We start from the raw sequence: 23,487 nt of genomic DNA on the forward strand, positions 1-23,487 counted from the left end.
GAGAAAACAAACAGAAGCTGATTTTATGCTGAGCCACAGACACAAGGTGAAAATTCCTGACCTGCCACCAGCCAAGCTTAGTCAAGAAGCTTAGTCAAGAATTCCTAACCATTAGGAATGGTTAATCAGTGTGTTTAATTCGCCATGGTGCTGGGATTAAGATGTGTTACAGAGTGACTAGAGACAGGTTTAGTGAATCCAGAGATGATCTCAGTATTGTTGCACAGCGCTGTATGATGCTGACAAGCTGTGCTATTAGGAAGCTGTATGCTACATATCATCTCAGAGCACATATAAACACATTTAACTTAAGCAAGTCCTCCACAGTCTCGTTTCAATCTCAACTACAACACAACCCAGCTCAACATCACAGCTCTGACAAAAAAGGCACATTGGCAGCCAACCATCATCAAACTATTAGAAGTGTTACAATGCAAAGGGCAGTCTGATGATGCTAGAGTCTGTGCTCCAGACCATTAACAACCTCTTCTATGTACAAAATGGTAGTTACATGGTTTTTAGCATAGCCCCCTGACAGAGTGACACTTCATGATACTCGGCCACCAGCAGCAAAGCAACCTGCAGGCGCAGTTTGCCACTTGGCTTCATCGGGACAGCGATTTCTAGCAATCCCTGCTTCAACTGTTTTGCCTCCCAGGGTAAGGCCACTCAGCTCTTCACTCTCTGACCAGACTGAGGTTTGAAATCTCCTCAGCACAGATCACAAAGTCCATACCAGCTTTCTCCAGACCGACAGGGCAGTTGCTGGCCACAAAAACAGACATGCAGAAAAAGCTTCATGTGTTTAGAAGAAAAGACAATACTAATTTGAAAAGAAGCAAGGGGGTGGGGGAAGAGGCAAGCCAGCTTCTCTGAAAGGTTTAGTATGATCCCAGAGATGAACTAGTTAGACTAGGCCCTTGGCAGCTTGTAGATTAAACATCACTAGGCTTGGGACAGGAAGCCTTCTGAAGGTGAGGACAGTGTCCCTGAATTACTAGCTTCCTTGTTTATCAAAAGCATAGCCACTCACACCTGGGAAGCCACCAGGTATTCTTCACAGCTTATTTAATGCAAACATATAATAATGCACAACCACTCCCTCTAACCAGTGAGTTACCTACAACACTCAGAATTTATTTAGCAACATTACAACTGGGCTTTGCATCTTTTGCTTTTGGTGTTTATTCACTGCTGAGCAACAGGGGAGACTTCTGCATTCCTGTGGGAAGAAAATGGCACATGGAAAACCAGAGGCAGCTGTCTGCCTTGGGGTATAGCCATAGTTAGGTCTAACACAAATGCTTTAAATAGCAGAGGCCTGACAAACTCACTTGGAACATTGGTGTCTGAGTTACGTCCCCAGCTGTATTGCACTGAAACAGGTCAGACCATTGCCCACTCTGGCAATGACATCAGGAAGGCATGAAAAGGCCCAGCTCAATGCACCTTTGGATTCAGTCATCTTTTCATGTTAGGAACATAAAACCCTTACAGGAGAATACAGAAGCACAATTATGGTAAACAGTAGAGCAAAGGATAAAAGCTTGTTTACCCTCAGCACTACTTCCATTTGTGTTTTACCCCCCTGTTCTCTGTCTTCTTGAACAGCAAGGCCACGGTATGAGGGCCAGGCAGGCTTGCAACTCAGGCAGCCAGGAGGGTTGCCTTCACCCACACTGCAAATGGGCCGCAATGATTCAGGCATCCCAGGCACCTCTGCCTTCCAAATCAAAAGGTAAGGTACATTCAAAGCCAGGCTGGACAGAGTCTTGGGTGACATGGTCTAGTGGGAGATGTCCCTGCCCATGGCAGGGGGGTTGGGATTAGATGATCTCAATGCCCTTTCCAATCCAAACCATTCTGTGATCTATTTTCCCTACTAAAAATAAACATTAAGAATAAAAGTGCTTGTACCACAACTGTAGTGCCCTTACACGAACCAGTCCCTTCCAGAGGGCACAAGCTGATGATCTAGAAATGTGATTTTTAATGATGCACCTGGGATGGGGTTGTAACTGGGCTGGCACCAGTGGGGCAGCACTCTAGGATTGATGAAGACTGGGAGGCCTCCTATAATCCTAGGATGGAATCGGTGAGCTCAGCTCGCTCCTTGAAATGCCTGTACACCAATGCGTGCAGCATGGGAAATAAGCAGGAGGAGTTGGAGACCTGTGTTAAGTCAGGAGATTATGATCTGGTGGCAATTACAGAGAGGTGGTGGGACAGCTCGCATGACTGGAATATAGTCATGGAGGGCTATGTCCTTTTCAGGAAAGACAGGCCAGCCAGGCGGGGTGGTGGGGTTGCTCTTTATGTGTGAGAGCAGCTGCAATGTACTGAGTTCTGTCCAGGGACAGGGGATGAGCGAGTTGAGAGTCTGTGGGTGAGAATTAAGGGGCAGGCTGGCAGGGGCGATACTGTTGTGGGTGTCTGTTACAGGCCACCAGATCAGGGTGAGGAAGTTGACGAGGCCTTCTACAGGCAGCTGAGAGCGGCCTCACAGTCACAGGACGTGGTCGTCGTGGGGGATTTTAACTTCCCTGATGTTTGCTGGAAGGACTACTCAGCAACCCAGCCACAGTCCAGGAGGTTCCTCCAGTGTATGGATGATAACTTCCTCATGCAAATGGTGGATGAGCCAACCAGGAGAGGAGCGCTGCTGGATCTCATCCTCACTAACAAGGAGGGGCTGGTCGAAGCAGTAAAGGTTGAGGGCTGCCTTGGTTGCAGCGACCACGAGATGGTGGAATTCAGGATCTTGTGTGGTAGGACCAGTACAATAGCAAGTAGAATTGCAACCCTGGACTTTAGCAGGGCAAACTTTGGCCTTTTCAAGCAATTGCTAGGAGAAATCCCATGGGCAAGGCTGCTTGAAGGTAAAGGGGCCCAAGATAGTTGGTTGACATTCAAGAATTGCTTATTCCGAGCTCAAGAGCAGAGCATCCCGACACGTAGGAAGTCAAGGAAGAGGGCCAGGAGACCTGCGTGGCTAAATAAGGAACTGCTGGGTATGCTCAAGTGGAAGAGGAGAGTTTACAGGTCATGGAAGGAGGGGCTGGTCACTCGAGAGGAATATAAGGCTGCTGCTAGAGGATGTAGGAAGGCAGCTAGGATGGCTAAGGCCTCCTTAGAATTAAATCTGGCCAGAGGGGTCAAGGACAACAGAAAGAGCTTTTTCAAATACATAGCTGATAAAACTAACACCAGAGGCAAGGTTGGCCCACTGGTGAATGGGATGGGTGCCCTGGTGACAGAAGATACTGAGATGGCAGAGTTATTGAGTGCCTTCTTTGTCTCTGTCTACTCTGCCGGAGGCAGTCCTGAAGAGCCCTGTACCCCTGAGACCGCAGATGAAGTCAGGTCACTGGAGCAGTTTGCCTTAGTCGATGAGGAATGGGTTAGAGACCAGCTGAGCAATCTGGACATCCATAAATCCATGGGTCCAGATGGGATGCACCCGCGGGTGCTGAGGGAACTGGCAGAAGTCATTGCTAGACCACTCTCCATCATCTTTACCAAGTCTTGGGAAACGGGAGAGGTGCCTGAGGACTGGAGGAAAGCAAATGTCACTCCAGTCTTCAAAAAGGGCAAGAAGGAGGACCCGGGTAACTATAGACCGGTCAGCCTCACCTCCATCCCTGGGAAAGTGATGGAACACCTTATCCTTGGTGCCATCTTAAGGCATGTCAAGGATAAGAGGGTTATGAGGGGCAGTCAACATGGCTTTACCAAGGGGAAGTCATGCTTGACCAACCCCATAGCCTTTTATGAGGAAATAACATTGTGGATGGATGATGGCAGAGCGGTGGATGTGGTCTACCTTGACTTCAGCAAAGCATTTGACACAGTCTCCCACAGCATCCTCATAGCTAAATTGAGGAAGTGTGGCCTGGATGATCAGGTAGTGAGATGGACTGCGAACTGGCTGAAGGAGAGAAGCCAGAGAGTTGTAGTCTATGGGGCGGAGTCCAGTTGGAGGCCTGTATCTAGTGGAGTGCCTCAAGGGTCAGTATTGGGACCAGTATTATTTAATATATTCATCAATGATTTAGATGAGGGAATTGAGTGTACTGTCAGCAAGTTTGCTGATGACACTAAGCTGGGAGGAGTGGCTGACACGCCAGAAGGCTGTGCTGCCATCCAGCGAGACCTGGACAGGCTGGAGAGTTGGGCAGGGAGAAACTTGATGAAATATAACAAGGGCAAGTGTAGAGTCCTGCATCTGGGTAGGAACAACCCCAGGTTCCAGTATAGGTTGGGGAACGACCTGTTAGAGAGTAGTGTAGGGGAGAGGGACCTGGGGGTCCTAGTGGATGGCAGGATGACCATGAGCCAGCGCTGTGCCCTTGTGGCCAAGAAGGCCAATGGCATCCTGGGGTGTATTAGAAGGGGGGTGGTCAGTAGGTCGAGAGAGGTCCTCCTTCCCCTCTACTCTGCCCTGGTGAGACTGCATCTGGAATATTGTGTCCAGTTCTGGGCCCCTCAGTTCAAGAAGGACAGGGACCTGCTGGAGAGAGTCCAGCGCAGGGCAACTAAGATGATTAAGGGAGTGGAGCATCTCCCTTATGAGGAAAGGCTGAGGGAGCTGGGTCTCTATAGTTTGGAGGAGACTGAGGGGTGACCTTATCAGTGTATATAAATATATAAAGAGGGAGTGTCACGAGGATGGAGCCAGGCTCTTCTCAGTGGCAAACAATGATAGGACAAGGGGTAATGGGTATAAACTGGAACACAAGAGGTTCCACTTAAACTTGAGAAGAAACTTCTTCTCAGTGAGGGTGACGGAACACTGGAACAGGCTGCCCAGGGGGGTTGTGGAGTCTCCTTCTCTGGAGACATTCAAAACCCGCCTTGACACATTCCTATGTAACCTTATCTAGGTGTTCCTGCTCTGGCAGGGGGATTGGACTAGATGATCTTTTGAGGTCCCTTCCAATCTCTAACATACTGTGATACTGTGATACCTGTGTTTCTAGGTCCAAAAAGTTGTATGTTCTAGGTAATCATAACTAGTTCAACAAAAAATTCTCAGTTCAAAACCCCTGCATTTTCAAAGCTGAAGTGAACAACTTTAGAAGACTTGTTCATCTTAAGGCTAACAGAGCCTGTGCAGATCTTAAAAAGAAAAAAAAGTTATACAATACTGTGGGAAATGAAAAATGAAAACATTTATGTGACAATAACACACAGAAAAGAGGAGAAAACTCCCCAGGCTCATTTTGCCTAGGGAAAAAGAGATGAAGTAGCAGAATAAAGCTAAAATAGTAGTTTAAAACTCCCCAAGCTAATTTTGCCTAGGGAAAAAGAGATGAGGTAGTAAAAGCTAAAATGATAGGTAAGGACCTATTTGGGTTATATACAGGGCTGATATTCAACTCAATTGAAGGTAAAACATTTTTTGTGTGCCAAATATCCCAGCCCTTGGTCCCACGGCAATCTTATCAGACAGCACAAGCACTCCCTGGGAAGTTCTCAAGCAAACCTAAGTACCACTTCCTATTTCCACATCAACCAATATTTCTCTGCTTGTAGGAGTGGGAGCTTTCTTCCTTGGTGGGAAACTTCTTCCTCAGGGCATTTTACTCTGCCTCAAACAGCATTTTGTCCAATCACAGTGGAATCTCTTGTAGCCCCCAAAGGAAGAAATCCAGTTTATGAGATTATATTTATTTTTAACTGATTGACTGTCACTCCTAAGCCCTTTGGCCTCATATTGACCTTTAGGGTTTCAAGACAAAATGCTATTCTGCTTGTACTGCTTAAACAGTTTTAGCTTTGGGATTGTGCCAGACAGACAACTGACTGCAACTATTATAAGAGTCATTTTCCAGCATGTGGATTACTAGCATGTGGCCACTTAAGCTAATTTTATATGGGATCAGAAGCCTTATAGGTCACAGTCTCATGGTTTGTCACTCAGCTGCATGTCCTTTATGTCCACAATCCTGCATCCTATGTTCAGTCAGGCCCTCTCCAACTGTATGTATACAGAAAACCAAAGAATATGGTGCATGGATGATTATCAGAAGGCTTTGATATGAAAAGGAGTGAGGAAGACTAGCAGAATTTTGATGCAAGACTTAGTTTGTGATATAGTTAATGATTACTTACATCTGCTGTAGCCTTGAACTCCTCATTACATACAGGGCAAATCTCTTCCTCAATTCGGTGATCCTTGTTGCCATTTAAGTAGGAATGAAAATGGCTAAACCAGTTGCTCACTATTAATATTTGTATTATTTCAAGTCACATCTTTTGATCAAATCACAAAATTTGACTGCAGAGTTTCATATTTTCAAACCTAGGTATTATTTTCTTCTTTGCAGCTGTCAGTTCCAAAAACTCCTTGGCAGCCCTCTCAGCCATACCACATAAGGATTTATTAATACAAGTCTCCAGTCTTTCCCAGGGCTTGGCCATTTCATACTGGTCAGCCTGTGCATCTGCCTCTTGCTTATCTGCACAGTCCCAGTCATAAGAATTCTGGCAGAGACTGGGCAAGTGTCCTTCAGAAAAGGACAAAACCAGTAGATATGACCAACTGAACTGAACTGCTTCACTACAGTTTTTTAGAAGTAGTGAAGTCAGAGCAGAGGAGCTTCATGGAGTCTTACAAAGCCTGGGTGAAAGCCCAGGTTGTACAAACCGCTAAGACAGCCCAACAGCATACAAGTATGGAAGACAGCAGGAACTGGAACAATCTTACTCCTTTCTCTCTTGTTCCTAGCTACGGGAGACCTCTTCCCTTGCCCTTACACTAGGAATGACAGGAGCCAAATTAAACTTGTTAACCCAGCAGGCAACTATCAGCAGCTCTTTTCCCCCCAGACTTAGGCTGCACCACTCTACGAGCGATTCAATGAGCAACAGAACAAGCCACAGCAGAAGTGACTTGCAGATGCAGCTACCATGACAGAGGGAGCAACTGGACAGGGCAATGGGATCTTCCCTTTGTTACAGGGATTTGCCATTAAATTGTTTCAAGCCCTCTTATGAAATCACAGAATTAGAAAGAAGGAGGCAGCTACACAATTTTGCAAGAAGAGAGCTGAGGTGAGTTTACAGCTTACCAGCACCATCACTTGATGAACTTTTCTCACTGAAAAACCTCATTCTCATGAACACCAAATCTTGTTAACCTCTGTTAACAGGCCACCATTTCTGCAGGAGCAGTAACAGGAGCACAAATTACACAGGAGTCATAGTAGACAACGCAACAGCCATTTCCCTTTATTTCAAGTAGTGTGACTGCAAGCATTTAGCACCTTTGAGCATAACTTTCTGGTTTTGGTTTGTTGTTTGTTTTTGGGTTTGTTTTTTTTCTTTCTTTCCAATCTCTGTTTGCCTAACAAACAAGCAAACTTCAAACGTTTCAGTCTACAGGTTAGCGCTTACACCCTACAAATAGGGTTATACCTCAGATGCATTCAAAGGTGTTCAGCATAATTACAGTTGATCATCTCTTCTCCATTTCTGTTCCACAAATAAGGACTTTCCAGTAAGCTGCAGAACACTAAGTATAAGTTGAAGTCATGGAGTTGGACATAAAATGAACACCTCTTTATTTTGAACTCGTTCATGTCAAGTCCATCAACCAATTAATAACCTAGCAGGCATAAAGTGTTACGCATTCCTGTTAGGCTGAGTAATTTTCAAAATGGGATATACACATTTTTCAGAGAGCTCTTTTCATATGCATTTGAGTTAAATGCCAGCCACACAGGTGTGCAGAACCTCTGCAGGACCTATTTCAGCAGTCAGTGTCTTCCCTTTCCATTATTTTTTGCAGTTTTCACACTATAAGAGCTCTTGTTTTCACAGGTAGAGTGGGGTAAGACTTCCAACGATGGGAATAGTGCTCAATTATGTTCCAAATGTTGAAAAGACTTCCTGTTAAGGGATTTCTTGCAACATTTACTTACTCCACTACTCGGTTATCGGATGTCCATGCACTATTAGATCACATCTACAACAACTAGAACACTTACTTGAGACGTTTTAAAAAGGAACATACCAAATACCATTTATGTTCATTTCAGAAAGTTTATTGCACCAAATGCCGCAAAGAAATAGATCAAAATGATAGCGTACATAAACAACTATAAGAAAAAAATCCACGTAGCTCGACATTGGTATTCAGTCATTCCTAAAAAAGCCTATGCGCTCCAAACATGCAATAACAACACACTTTTTTTTTTTTTTTTTTCTACTATGGAAAACCTGCTATGTATGTCAAATTAGCCCACCTGACCTGAAAACCACCCCCAGTCTAGAGTATATTCAGCAGTTCAGACTCAATTTTGATTTGTGTCTTTGAGGGATAAATGATCATTTTGTGTAAACTTTATATACAAGAATTTGGTGTGTCTGAAAAGGGTTTTTGACTTTAATAGTAAAAAGGCATGTAGTAGGGAATGGGGAAGATCATCTATAACTCTGGAGAATGCCATAAGAAATGTGAATTACAGAACCAGTGTCTATATGTTTATTTTGGGCAGATGAAAGTTGTATGAATTAGTTCTGAGAGTACCTAGATAATTAAGATGTTTAGATCTTGGTATCATTTGGGGTCAAAAAATTCATTTAGATTAAACACTATGGTTTAGCAGTTACTCCTTGCCTCTGTGTATGAAGGTTTAGCCTTGCCTGGAACAAAAGCATACATTCTTTAAATTGCACTGTGTAAACTGCACTTACGTGGGATTTTGGAAAGACTGTGCATTCCCACTTAACCAAGAAAGTATGTATTTAAGTTTACAAAAAAATACATAATACTGATAAAGCCAACTTTGGAATATTTGAAAATTAAGCTACATTATCAATTTTAAACACATCTGTACATTCATATAATTTTTCATCCTATTAAAATAAAAACAGAAACATGCCCTAAAGATGCCTAACAACACATCTGTAAATACTTACTGCCCTGTCATGCCACACTAATTTACATAAACAGCAAGATGCTACCAAAAACAAGTTAAAGACTTAAGAGTCAAAAGAAGCCCTAGAAGGTGGAATCCTGTCAACTGAGGTAGTATATTTGGTGGAGGGGAAAATACGTATTTAAGTTTCTGTAGTCCAGAGCCTTTTAAAGGTAATAAACAGCTTTTTCTTGGATTTTCTTTCTCCCAAACTAAAACTATGAGAAAAAAGATAGTTCATCATGTAAATTCTGAAGAGCAGCAAAATGTTAGAGAAAGCAGCAAGAACTATAAAGTTTTAGCTTGGGCTGAAGAAAATCCAAGTGTTTCTGGCTCACATGCCACCCCCCGGCTAATTTGAAGTCTTGCCCAAAGTCAGATTTAATTTTATTTTAATAGTTGATGTAGTAAAATCAGGTGTTACTGATCGTGGCATTAGTCTTGCAATCACTGAATGTTGGCTGACCCTTGACTTCCTTAGTGCACTCTGTGATAACAAAAGCACCTATTTTCCGTATTAGCACATATTTCTTTGAACAGAGTCTGTTCAGATAAAAACCCAATACTTAAAAGAACCAGAACTGACTTTTAATGAACTCAGCTACTATTTAAGAGTGTCATGGAACAGAGAAAGTACATGAGGATTTCTATATACATTCAGGGAAGCAGTTTTGTAGGCTTACACATGCGCGCACACACATTTTCCATCACAGGGGTAGTTTAGGAATATGTGACTTCTCTATGGTTCTTACTTTGTCTTAACTTTGAGGAATAGAGTAGTATCTGCTGACAGCTATATGCAGAGGTAAGTTTACTTTCCAGCAGATAGGAGTCACAAACAAAAGATAGGAAAAGCTCTCTTAACTGTAAGCAGTACAAGAAAACATGAACCATAGAGAAATTTTAGCCTTTTTAGGCAGCATACTAGGGACATATATGAAAATGTGATAAAAGAAACATCTGGAATGTCAGATCAGAAACCCAGCATACAAGGAACAGCTTTAGAAGCATTGTATCAGAATATTAAGCAATCCTCCACTTGGAAACAACCTCTCTTCACAGTAGGTCAGTCTACCTATTTCCCTCAAAAAGCAACACAAGGTTAATCAAGACCCCTATCACATTTAAACAGCCCACAATATGCACATTTCATTATTTCAAATCACTGAAAGTTTACTGTAGAAAAGTCCAAACATCAAAGTAAGTAAAAACACTTTTAATAAAAGCGTGTCCCTTCAGTGTTAAAAATCTGTAATCACCAACGAGGAGAACTCACAAAGAGTGACCAGGAGTTTCTTATTAGAATTCACTATTCCCAAGCAATTGTGTTGCTAGCAATTTGATTGCAAGCTCACCATTTCAGACACCTCATTCATACTGGCTTCACAACAGAACAGTCCAACATTGAGCTTTCCATTTCTTCAAGAACATTTGTTCTGATCCTTTGTTCTCTCTCCTCAGTCTGGTCCATAGTTTCATATCCAGCTTAACAGGACTTTACGCAAAAAAAAGTCACTTTTTTACATTCATGTTATCAACCAGATGAAAAGAGTGAAATACAAAAGTTTATTTTGCTTTCTAGAAACACAGAAGGCCAGTATCAACTAGTGGAGAAGTAGTTTCTGGTCTCAGAGTAGTTAACCTATTAAGGAAAGGCACCCAGATGATAGTTCAACATTTCTGCAGAATTAAAGAGGGTAATTGCAAACATTCATAGTAATATCAAATACTGGGGTTTGCCCCCTACATTTCATTTTACTTCAAACAATGCTCCTTTTATTCCTACTTAGAGACAACTAGTAGCTGGAAAAAAAGTAATACTTGTGACTAAATGTTTGGCAAGGGGTTGATTGTTGTCTTCTATTTCCCCAGTAAGATTGTCTTCGGTTTGTGCCCATTGCTTGGTGTAGTGCATGAACACAGACATGCACTAATAGCACTGGTATTTGACAAACATGTTTGTCAAATTCATACTCCTTGGAAATAGTAATACTCGATGACACTAAGACACAGGTTTAGTTCCCAGGACTACAGTCATACAGAAACTCTGAGAGTTATTGAAGTTGCATCAGCAACAAATGTAAACTTGTAGCAGAAATTCCATAAGGCTTTCCCACAAAATCCCTATCTCAGAAGTCCATTCCATTCCACTTTTAGCCATGGGCTCATCTGAATGTCTCCTCATCAAAACAGAAGCAGCCACAGCTTTCTTAACCTCTTCTCCCTCAAGGGAAAAGTCACGTGATGTCATGAACACCTCCATTCCCACATTGCATTTGGCTGCTGAATCCAGGTTCCTTGTTCTGCCTGAGCCCATCATGTCTACTATACAAAATCATGTGTATGCTCTGCTAGAAAAAAAAAGTCCCATCTAATACACTTGTGTATAGGAATGCTATATACATATTTTACAGCTCATCCTCCTCCCCAGCAAAGAAACATACACCACACCACATTCACAAGCGTAGTATTACAAAATCCATTCTAACCCACTTGTTCTTTTAACTGTTACTTCATGGTTTTGAGCAGCGTTTTGGATGGCAGCTCCTGGTCTGCCACATAGCGTTAACTTTTGTCCTTTGAATAAAAATAAAATGCAAGTCACTTTCTTGCTTTAAGTCAGAAGTGAGATTGTAAGAAAAACCTGAATGCCTTTTACATCATGTAAACTGAAGTCCTCCGATAAAACATCTGGCTGAAGTCAGAATCAGAAGGTGTAGAAGGTACAGGCATCACCTGCTTTCCTCAGTGTTTCCCTTTACCAGTGTTTGGCACCTCTGTTCTTCATTCAACATTCCCATTTTATTTGTTTCACTTTAAGGGAATGACTATCCTGAGATTTTAATTTATAAGAGTATTTGGGCAACGTATGGGGAATGAGTACTTGCTATAGCAGCCAACAAAGGCAAGTCATTGGATTCAATCCTAGAAATTAAAAAGAGAGACAGACTTTAAAATATACAATCACCTTCACAAGAGAAACACAAGAAGATATTTTTCTATCCACTTTGAAGAAACTGGAAGTGTCTTGCTATACTGAATTAACTGTTACATTATTATTTATTCCCATTACTCATTACATACCAGTAAAGGTAGGTAATAATGTTTAAAACCAAGAAGTATGCTGCCCTTTAAGTCAAAAGATAGCAGTATTGCATTTAGTAGTATATAATCTTTTGGGGTTTAAATATTTTTATTTATTTGCCAAACCATAAGCCTCAGCTTTAGTCTTACCAGTCAGTAGGCACCAATAAGCCCAGTTTAAGAAACTATTAAACATCAGCTTATGAAAGATTCTGCATTTCATATTTTGAGTATAACTCAGTTCACCATACAGTAGCACTCTTATTGAAAGATGATCAAAAGCTGGAATTCATTATTATGCAATGACAGTACCAGGAATGCCTCTCAAACACAATGTTCAGTTTCCAACTATTTCCAAATGTAAAGCTGCTCAAGGGCCAGGAGATGTCTATATATTTATATATATTTGTACACATATACACACACTGAAAAAAGTGCTTGTTTCTGAGTTTCACTACTTACAACTACATTTCCCAGTATGAAATTTTGAATAGTCTGGATAAAGATAAATTAGGTTTTACCTACAGTGCTAAACCCATCTTCTTGGCAATGTGTATTCACTTCTTTCCCTTCCCCCTCTTCTGCTGTCAGCAGGTGCATCCCTAAAGATCGTATGCCAATCAAGTACTATTGTTAGAAGACAGCTGCCAAAGAGGACATCTGCTTTTTTTACACTTGCTTTTTGAGAAGCCTTCTTTGCTCAAGATACAACTGCACCACCTAAACAAAAATTTTCAAGTATTTGTTGGGATGAAGCTTTCACTAAGGAGACTGAGACAGAAATGGTATGCATGAATGCATGGATAACATCCTAATGATCAAAATCCAAACTTTCTTCATTCTGAAGATTTAAGAATGACAAGTAACTGGTTCTTGCTGTAGAACTATTTCCTACTGATTTCCAGATGGTTTTATTAGATACACAAAATAAAGTGCTAGATATGAAGAAGCAAGTCCTCATGGGAATAAGATACCAACATTCAGAAACTGGAAAAGAAAATAACAGCCCCAAGTTTTGCCATTAACCAATACTTATAATACTCACCCCAATACCATTCCTAGTTCTTTTACATGCACTCTTGTATGTCCTCGCAGATATTCTGAAAGCATTTTGCTTTTGAGATACATCTCTTGTAGTCTATCCTCAAGATGCATTATGCACTGTAAACACAGACCAAAAACCTCAGAATGGCTTTAACAATTGCATGCAAACTTGACAGGAATGTAAGCATATAATTTCATCTTTTATCTTAGCTATAACATCTTTCAAACTAAATCTCCACTTAAAAATCTAGAAGAGGCAATTGGTTTTGTTACAGGTGTGCTGGCACCATTAAAAAGCTAACACTACCCCTTCAAAGGGGAACCCCCTTATAAAACTGGGGCATTCCAGCTTTCTCAGGCATCATAAACAGCACATCCATTTTCCACTCAAGTCAGCCACAGTGTTTCTGCTGACTTAAATAGTTTTAACCAGGTTCAAAGACACTCAAGACATCTTACTAAGAATCAAACCAGAATACTTGGATCAATACTTGATGTTTGTTGTCACTATAATATTTTGTGAAAGACTCAGCTTAGACAACAGTTCCTAAAATTAGCACTCTGCCTCTAGGGATCTGCATTCAAGAAATTAAGACTCAAGAACCAGAAGACACTATTACTTTATCTGTCATAATTTCATAGCTCTTTTGCTCACTACTTTACAATAGAAGCTAGGTTACAAATTCTCTTTAGCCACTTGTTTTAATTAGTTCTAGGTACTTCCAGTTTAAAATTGCTTAAACACTTGACGCTGCTTGCCAAAAGGTAAGAGTTCAAACTGAAAAAACAATTTAATCACTCCCCTTTTCTTTCAGCAGTAGCATGCTAGAAGCATGTATTATCTTTAAATGCAGTCATGTGATGCATGGTAATTTCTCATACACCAACCGCAGGAGAGCAGATGAACCTTAGCTTCAAAGAGAGAGGTTTATTTTCATAAGACAAGGACAGTAGGTATGATGTCTTCACAAGATGAGTAGTAGGATGCCTTATCAGGTATTTTGTTCCAGGACAAAGGTATATTCAAATCAATATATTCTTTATTTCCACCATGATGACCACTTCAAAAAAGTTAAATTAGTTCAGCTCTCCAAACTCCAGGAGATGAAAGCAGGAAGTGCATGCAGAACCTTGTATTATCAAATATATAACCATCTGGCAGGCACAGACAGCAATTAGAAACAGTAGCAGCAAATAGCTTCAGGCCATCTTCCAATGTACTTTTCAAGTTGAATGAAAGCCGTAAGTATTAGAAATGAGATCCTGTGAAACCAGTTTTGGTAATTAAAAAATAATAAGCAAAGAAAAGACTCATATTCGTAGGTAGTCTACCATGTATTTTCTGGTCTGGAGTAAGATGAAGATTTTTAATGATTCTCTGAGTTTATATCGGGTCTTAACCATGGAAGATAAAGAGGCATTTTAAAAACATGCTATGTAGTAGTAGAACAAGATCACTGCCACCAGTGGAGGAAAGCTTTTTGAGAGTAGTGTATCTATGTGCTTCAAATGAGTTTTCAGTCAAGTCAGTATACCTGTAACACTTCTGATTCTAGCTGAAAGGGAAATATTCTTTTCCATTACAGGCAACCTTAACGCAAAAAGCCCATGAGCACTTTCTCAGTAGTTGAGGGGAGCATGCAGCTGATTCACAAAGTGGCAGTTCAACATATTTCAATTTCAGTACTTATGGCCAAAGAATTATGGATTCCTATATTTTTTTTAAGGTGTGAGGGAGTAAATAAGGAAGAATCCCACATTATTCTCAGAGAGATTCTTTATATGCAAGATTATCTGCTCCTCCTGATGGAAAGAACCAAAAGACATTCCTCCCCATAAGCTTGGTACATGAATCCATTTTGTTCAAAATGTCCTAAAGTTTTGGGTTTGTTTTTTTTTTTTTTTTTTGTACTGTTAGCTTCATCTGCAGCTTTCCTCATTGACTAAATGGAAAAAAACAAAACAAAACAAAATATCAAGTCACTTCTAGGAAAGTAGCTAAAATGAGTTTAAAGGTGCAGGTAAAACTTGACATATTGCTGACATGCAGCAGCTATGATCATCACTTCCCTTGCTGGCATGCTGCAAAGCTCTGCAGTATGGTTACCAGTCTGAAGTGCCACCACAAAGGTATCACCACTTGCCTTTCATCCAGTTTCAAAAGCTGGGCTTTATTTTTTGTTATACCACGAAACTCAAAAACTTACTCATCTGAGCAGCAACTGCATGTAAAAAAAGTGCACTCCTAAAGGAAACTTCAAACATACTGCATTATGTTCATCTCTGATCAATATGCTTTTGTCAAAACTTAAATCAATAGCATCACTACAAAAGAGTCACACTTCTCCCCCTAGAGTTTAGTGGAACACAGCTTCCATGCACTGATGGTTTTGTTTTAGTAAAGAGCTGCAAAATCCACTAATAGAAGGATCAAAGTGTCTGTAATGTGGATTACAGCAAATTTCCAAACTTCTAGCACTGTTACTTCACTGAGCCTTTTTCCAAGAAAAATGGAAATAAAAAATCCCTGAAAAATATTCTACCTCCAAACCCTTCTCGCATCATACAATGCATACAGAAGTTGCATACACAAATGCGAGGGCAACATAGGAAAGAACAATTCGGTTGCAGAATCAACTATTCAGATTAAAAATGCCAGAATTTAAGGTGCTACTGTACAAGCGTTAAGATATAATTTTAACCAAAGTTGCGTATTTTTCAATGCCCAGAAGAATCCAGAGACAACGACAACATACCCACATATTTTGCCTAGAATTTGACTTCAAGAACTTAGCGTAATCAACACCACTAATTTTATTCAAAACAGTGCGAGTAATACTATTTACAGCTGTTACTGTTTAGCTCTATCTTCCTCTTCCATCTGCTAGCGCAGCCATTACACAGGCTCCCACAAAGTTTCTCAAGACTATCTGCTGAAGGACAAACCAATTCAGTTAATTGAAAAAGGGGTGACTACTGAAAAATCCACCCTATCTCCCCCCACCTACAACTGTGCGATAAAACTGCATTGTTAATTACCGCTGTGAGACTTGTGGGTAATTTTGCTGTAATCAGCAAAGCCAGCATTACTGATTTGCTCTGATGAACTCCACTACTAATACGGACAGGAAAGGATGTTGTGGGACAGGGATAATGCAATACAACAATCCCCTCCTGCAACCCATCCGCCTCCAGGTGTTTTCAGGTTTCAGTCTCCTGCCAGTAATTCTATGGAGACACTGGCAAGGTTATCTGAGACAGCACTTGCTGACAGAGTTGGCTAAAACATGCATAAACCAGAAGGATCAAGTAAACATAGAGGCACAATTATTTGGGAAGGAGAGATAAGAGGCATCCCCTGCATGGGGTTGGATCAAAAGCCCAAGAACAGAAAGTTGTATGCTAGAAGCAGCCTTGGGTAGATAGAAGCTTCAACAACATAAATAGAAGTGTGGAAATAATACAAACAACAACAAAAAAAAAGCCAAATTTAAGAGCCTTAATCATAAACACATGAGAACCATGCTAAAATTGCCTGAACATTTTAGTTTTATCATATGCATTTGAGTAGTTAACTTTAATGTGACCTATTACATGTAAATTACAGATAAAACAGTATCTGTTATTGGACTGTACCATTCATTCTCTCAAATATATTGTGTCAACTCTGTATCACTTCAGGCATTAGTTCATTGGTACAGAAACACAGTTTACAAAACTCTGCTTTTCCTACTTAAGCTAAGCAATTTGCATTACCAACAGTCTCCAGTAAAGAAATACTTACAAAGTCAGCTGGGACGTTGAGTTTGTAAAGCTGTAAAATAGACTGCAATAAACTGGATACTTGACTTGAAACCAAAACATCCTTGCCTAACTTCATATTGTCCATCATCTTTCTCTGGCTTGTAGCTACTTGTACGTTCCATTTATCTGTGTCTGCAATAATGCAGACAGCTTCTGCTATGGGCTCATCTAGCACTGGATGCTGCAACAGATAAAGAACACAAACATTATGTGACACTTTCACATACCTTTTCGCAACTCAGTTTGAGGTTCCACTTTTAGTCACACTGAGGCAGGGAATAAGAAAGTGGACCAACAGGAAACTAAAGGCATCTCAAAAATGACAAGGAATACCAACTTCAGTGACAGAGTTTACATCTCTCAACATTGGGTCAGTTAAGTCTTAACCAACAATTTGATCAAGGCATTTAAGTAGTGCTTCAAAATTACTACTCCAATACTTTTTTTCAAATATTCCACCCTTCCTGAGAAGACAAGTTTCTTCCAAAATGGAAAGAATAATAATTTTACTGATCCAGTGATGGTGAAAGCGTATTTAATGTTTCAGAGCTATATGAAGGATTTTGCTCTGCACAATCAATCAGATATTGTTTAAAGTTACATACATGTGCATCACTGTTCCAGGTAGTACATGAACTCGTCACACAGTTACTTTAGTGAAAGGTTAGTTATTAATTACACAATTTAGGAGTACCTGAAGTAGAGTAAGAACATGGCAAAGTTCCTACCTCTACACAATTAGTTTTCTGTAGTCAGTCATTTCTGCTACAGTTTAGTATAACACAGGCCTCCACAAGACTTCATCTCCCTTGCAACACATGCCACTAATGGCAAAATAAGATGCTTCAACTTGCACATAATTTTATGATATATAGATAATTGTCAGCTATTGTGACTGAGAAGCAGTTTGAGGTTTTTTCCTTGTTTGTAACTTGAAGTTGCAAACAATTTTCCTTGGGCTTATCTCTTAAGAGAAACCTTAAGACAGTATAAAGGAAAGCACATGTGATTCTTGTGTGAACAGGCTTTGCACACAATGCATTAAGGGCTTACATCTTCCAAAAAGGAAGACAGGTGTGGCTGTTACAAACAGTAAGTAGACAGAAGCCTATTCAAAGGACCTGCTTCTGTAGATCTCAGTAATATCACAACTACTGCTATAACTCAGAACAGTACATTAACTCACATGCATTGCATGAAGTAGGTCTGCTAGTAGACACTGCTTGAGTTTTTCATCATTATTTATTCCATGCAGCACTAGATCAGGTATATACGTATGACAGTAACCACCTAGAAGCGATCTTCCAAAATTTTTCACACATTGACTGCTGATTGTACTTGACCTGAAATATAGAAATACAAAGCACGTAAGATTCCTGCTTGACAAACTGATTTAGATTTTAAATGAATGAGGAGTTTGGTTTATCACTCCTGCTTCTATTGTAAGTATCAATCAACATTGTACTCAAAATACACAAAACCAATTACTGGTGCTCTTTGAAAGAAAGATTTTCAAAGCTGAACTTGAAAAAGGTATCAATTCCTTCGAATTTATAAAAAGGTAAATCTAAATGTATTAGAGCTTGTGATATGTATGAGCTCCATGTTTTGCAGCTAACAGATTGCTAAATTTGAGTTTTCGTCAACTCAGCTCAAGCAGCAAACTTTCTAGTTACCTACCTTAAGTATCAGCAAGCTTCATTAGCACCTGTAAAGCTCAAAAGTTTTCAAACAAGATGACTTATTTATTTCAAATATGTCTTTGATTTGTCAAATTTGCTTGTCCTCAGATGTTCTGTCTACATTAAATGTTTCAGGCAGTTTACATAAAAAAAGTAATAAACCTTTTTTATTAGACATATGAAGGGCATCTTTGTCACAAATTTCACTACCTAAATCTGCTCCGTCTCAGTTTTCTTTTTGCCAAGTCTGGTTACAAGAATCCTAACCACATCAGTGCCTGTTATGAATTTGTTTGCACGGAACTTACTCAAGATCCCAGAGGATTTCAGACTTTAAATATTGAACACCTCTGAAGTAGCAACAGCTTTTGACTCCATTTAGTTCTAAATTAAACTACTTTACCTTGGTAAAGGAAGTTCCACTTCTGCAAACTCTTCAAGTCTTTTGCTGACATTATCATGATGTACTTCATCAGGGATACAACAATCACCTTCTTCATCACTGGCTCCAAGAGCACTGTCTGAACTCTCATTCCTTGGAATGTCCCCTTCAGCTCTGAAGGAACTTTTCCTTCCAGCATCCCCATAGGGGACATCTTTAGCACCTACTTTAGGGGAATCTTGTTTGACAGCAGAACCTACTTCTACACAGCTAGAGGAACAGTTCTCCAGATTGCCAGAGCATAAAGTTCTAGTTTCTTTCAGGCTTGGCAATTTTACAGTTTCTAAATTATCCATGGACAAAAGCGGTTCACTAGATACTGTGTTCACTAAATTCATTTCAGCTTCTTTAGTTTCTGTATGTTGGTGAAGTATATTCTCCTTCCCCACACAAGGCGAGATTTGTGCATAACAAAGATCACGTTTACTGAAGGGTATAAAGGCAGCTTCGCAACTTTCTTTTTGATTCTGGGAAACATTCACAGACAGATTTGTGGAACTTGAGGCACAATGTATCACCTCTGGATTTTTTCTCAACGCTTTCAGATTTTCTTCCATTTCTCTTCTATGAGTTTCTAAGTCTGACTCTGGTGATGCTGAACTTCCAATCTGAAAAGTGACCTTTTCCAAGTGTGAACTCCTGTGGCCAGACCTTTCAGGACAAGGTAAGGCAGATGACCTACCAGACAACTGGTTTTCCACTTTTCTCTCATTCTGATTCTTGTTCTTCTTTATCTCTGTTAAATCCTCCAATTTAGATGGCTCTTCAAAGTGGTAGGATACAACTCCTGTATCGGTGACAATTCTTTTCCTACCATCAGCTGTTCCCTTACGAAAACTGCTAGTTAGACAGTCAACAGATGCTTCGGAATTCTGACTGGCCTTTCCTAATGCTTCTTTCTTTTCTTTTGAAGAGGCTGGGACAGCATGAGTGCTTTCTGGGTCATGTGCCCACTCTGCGACACTATTGCTCTTACTTCCATCATTCTTTGGAGGTAGGATTGGAGGCACAAGAGCAGGTTCATTTTTAACAGTGACAACAACATAATCAGACTCCTCTACCTCTCCCTTTTCTAGGGCAGTTGTGATCTTGCTTCCATTTAGCACTTGCTCTTCTACCCCAGCCTTCTCACTCCATGTCAGCTGATTTTCCTGCAGCTCAGAGCACCGAATGAAGTAAGTTAGAACATAGAGCAAGCGCTGCACCAACTCCTTGCGTTTTCCAACAATAACAGTTCGAGTCAATCTCACTGGAGAGCCTATGGCACCATAGAGATCACCTATACAGGAAAACAATCACATGCTTATGTTTGGTTGTGATATAAGCTTAAATTCAACATATTTTGAAACAGCATTTACTAAGGACACAAATCAGACAGTTTGTTTCTTTCACAGCAAGTTCATAAAAGTTTAAAACAAAGACTAACAAAAGCACTTCTACTTTTTTTTTTTTTTGTCCAGAAGGGGTTTGGTGGTTTTGTGAGTAGCTGCTATTACTCAGTTTCTTTCTGTTCAAAGCCACTAAGGATTTCATTTACATGATGCTTACAAGATATAGTCACTTGGAAATTGACACAACAGGAGGTGAAAAGGAACATAGATCCAGCTATACTGTTTTCTATTTTATTACATTTTTTCTTTCACATTAAAGTTGTTTTATTTCAGTAACTTTTTCTGTTAAACACACGAATTTTCATACAGATAAAATCTAAATTATTTTTTTCAGGACCAATATAAGAAAAGCAATAAAGGATTCAATACTAGCTTAATAAGCAAGGTTCTGAAAAAAGAGGCATGTAACTACCCTACTGGGCTAGGCACATGCACTTCTATGTACTCGGAGTCAACCTCACTAACATGAGCATTTATGTTTGGCATGGGATGGCAAAGAACTAGAAAATGTATTCACTAAAAAATACAACTGTAAAATGAGAGGTAGAAACTACAACAGAAGTGTGTTCCCCTTCTCAGTTCCCCCCAGAACTGCCTATTTGCTAGTTCATTTATCCTGGAGAACTGTTGGGGTTTTGTTTTTTTTAAACAGAACTAAGGTAATACATATCCTGCTTTCAACATATTTGTTTGGGAGAGGGGTAACTGTCTTTAGCTGCCTATAATCCTCTATCAGTTGAAGGGTTTCTGCCCTGAAGTTCTGGGAGAGGTAAGCATAGATAGTAAATAAGGTAAGATCTCTTATCAGACAAAGATGGGTTAACTCAAAAAATGTCTACTACCAGGTTCAGTTAACCCAGTTGTCTTTGTCTGACAATCATTAGTGAACACTCACCAAATTGTCTTTGCCTAACCAAACGATGGCTGATATCACCAGCAGACAGGAGACCACCACCAGCTCAATTTTCTTTATCCATCATTAAGTGTTCACCTTGAAATCAGGCTTCTCTCAAGCATGGCTTTATCGGCTACCTGCTAATCTACCGGATTTGTTTAGGTGGCAAGTCCTTGCTCAGGGCTGCTCAAATGTTTTGGACCAAGTTTGCCACCAGGATTTTGTACTAGACCTCAAGAAGCTACACTAAATGCAAGTTAAAATCAGAGCTTCAGGAAGGTTTCTGCCAAGAGCAAGAGGACCTCTGGTTTCAACATGAGGAGACTAAAACAGAAAAAAATCCCACACAACAAAAATACAAACACATTTATACTCAGACACCTCTTCACCATACATAACATAAAAGGAACAAGGCTCCTGACTCCACTCCTATAAAACAAGGATCAATGAGACAGTAATCCCACTTCCTTCAGTTACCATCACCCCTGCCAAGATCTGCCATTTCCCATAATGCCCGCAATGCACTGGAGAAGCTGCTATGTGGTGGCTTCAGTGTCTTCCCCTCATTAAGAACACCTCTGCAACTAGCTCCATAACCTAACACACCAGCAAATTCACTCCTCACTAATGGAAAGTGGGCTTCAGACTACTCTGCTGAAATCTGCCTCAATACCAGGTGGGTTACAAGGACTAGCACTAGAAAAGGAAATGGGAAGATGTATTTTTACTTTTAAGTTGAGCACAGTTGCTATGGAAATCAGATTCAGGATTTATGTTCATTTGCACAATTGACTTTCATATAAAACCATCACCAATAAGTCAGTACAAAAATTCAAAATTGTGGTCTTCAAAACATACTAATGCCAACTGTTAAAACCGTTAGATTAAAGTTGACATTTAAGACAGCATTATGCCTTCCTGACAGTGGTACTTACAGTTTTATGCAACTGTAATTGATATGTAATATACAACAAAAACATGGGTCTGAAGGTGGAAATATAGAGGTATTGAAAAATCTTTTCCTTAATAAAAAGTAATTTCCATTTTAAAGCATTAAGCTCATTGATTTTTTTATTTTCTCCTCCACTTCTTTCTAAAGACCACCAGCAGAGGGCAACATCTTACTTTCATTATCAATTACTGCAACTGCCAGATAACGGCTTTTGGACTTTACAAGAACAAAAGAAAACTAGAAATCATTAAGTTCAGGCATTGAGAAATTAGCTAGGCCAATGCTGGCAGCAACATACAACCTGGGGAGGTGAGAACAGAAACAGTGGAAACAGTGGTAGCTTCTGGGAGTAGCTACAAGAGCTACTGCGTCCAGTTCAGCTGGGGGTTTTTTAACCCCAAGCCTAGCTCTGTCCTCGAAAACCTGAAAAAGCTACTATTTTACCCTCCAAGTCTAATCCATTAGTCCTCTGCATAACACTTTAAAGACATCCTAAACAAGGAAACACATCTGCCAACGTAGCAATTCTTACTTTCATAAAGATAGCTGAGAAAAACAAACGTATCTGAGACAATGAGAAAGAAACAATCAGCAGCACAGTGTAAATGTTACATTATTGTTTTACTGTGCATGTGTGTTACTTTACACTCATACATCAGTTAATATACATATAAGTATCAGTTAAAGTTAAGGCCAATCTGACATCAGACTTGCAGCCGGTTCCAAGAGGAATTTCCAGGGATTTACCACTGCCAGCATTATTCTCTCAGCTCTTACCTACTCATTTGACAGCAGTTATTTAATCCCCTGTAACAAGATAAGTTAAAAGCTATAAAATATTTGTCCAAGAACAGCCTGAGGACCTTGGTACAGAAAGAATATCTTGGCCCAAGCCCACTCACGTAACTGTGAATGAATGGAGGTAGTGCCAGTTGCCAGACTTCTACTCTTATTTTGGTGTCCATCCTAGCTCTGTGAGAAAGAGATGAAAGGAGGTAGCCAAGGCAGTTTCAACTACAATTGGCCCTCAGAGCCCAGAAAACTCCCCTCAGTCCAGTCTTGTTCTTCCCAAACTGCTCAGACTACTCACAGTACTTGCACCATCTTAATACTTCCATACTGTTACTTAGCCAGGCAGTGTAACAGAGGATGACAATGAGGGACCAGGGAAAAAAGCAGAGCACTCAGGCTATTTAAGCTGGCCTCCAAATTCTCTGTTTAACCAGGTGCAAGACATCCGCTGGTAGCTCTGCCCAGCTTACAGCCAGG

The 23,487-nt window shown here is 40.3% G+C and overlaps 1 protein-coding gene across 1 annotated transcript in view; it reads right to left on the bottom strand.

The window, feature by feature from the left end:
• Window positions 1-11,770: 11,770 nt before the first annotated feature.
• Window positions 11,771-23,487, bottom strand: part of FNIP2 (folliculin interacting protein 2) — a gene marked incomplete at both ends in the record, with an annotated part of 46,871 nt that continues 35,154 nt past the window's right edge. Inside the window, 5 exons of the mRNA XM_080630895.1 lie at window positions 11,771-11,849; window positions 13,054-13,169; window positions 16,837-17,037; window positions 18,043-18,199; window positions 18,942-20,259. Of these exons, the coding sequence (XP_080487021.1) occupies window positions 11,771-11,849; window positions 13,054-13,169; window positions 16,837-17,037; window positions 18,043-18,199; window positions 18,942-20,259 (1,871 nt within the window). The remainder of the gene's footprint in view (window positions 11,850-13,053; window positions 13,170-16,836; window positions 17,038-18,042; window positions 18,200-18,941; window positions 20,260-23,487) is intronic.

Source organism: Psittacula echo (genome assembly GCF_963264785.1).
Source record: "Psittacula echo genome assembly, chromosome: 1".
NCBI lineage: Eukaryota > Metazoa > Chordata > Aves > Psittaciformes > Psittacidae > Psittacula > Psittacula echo.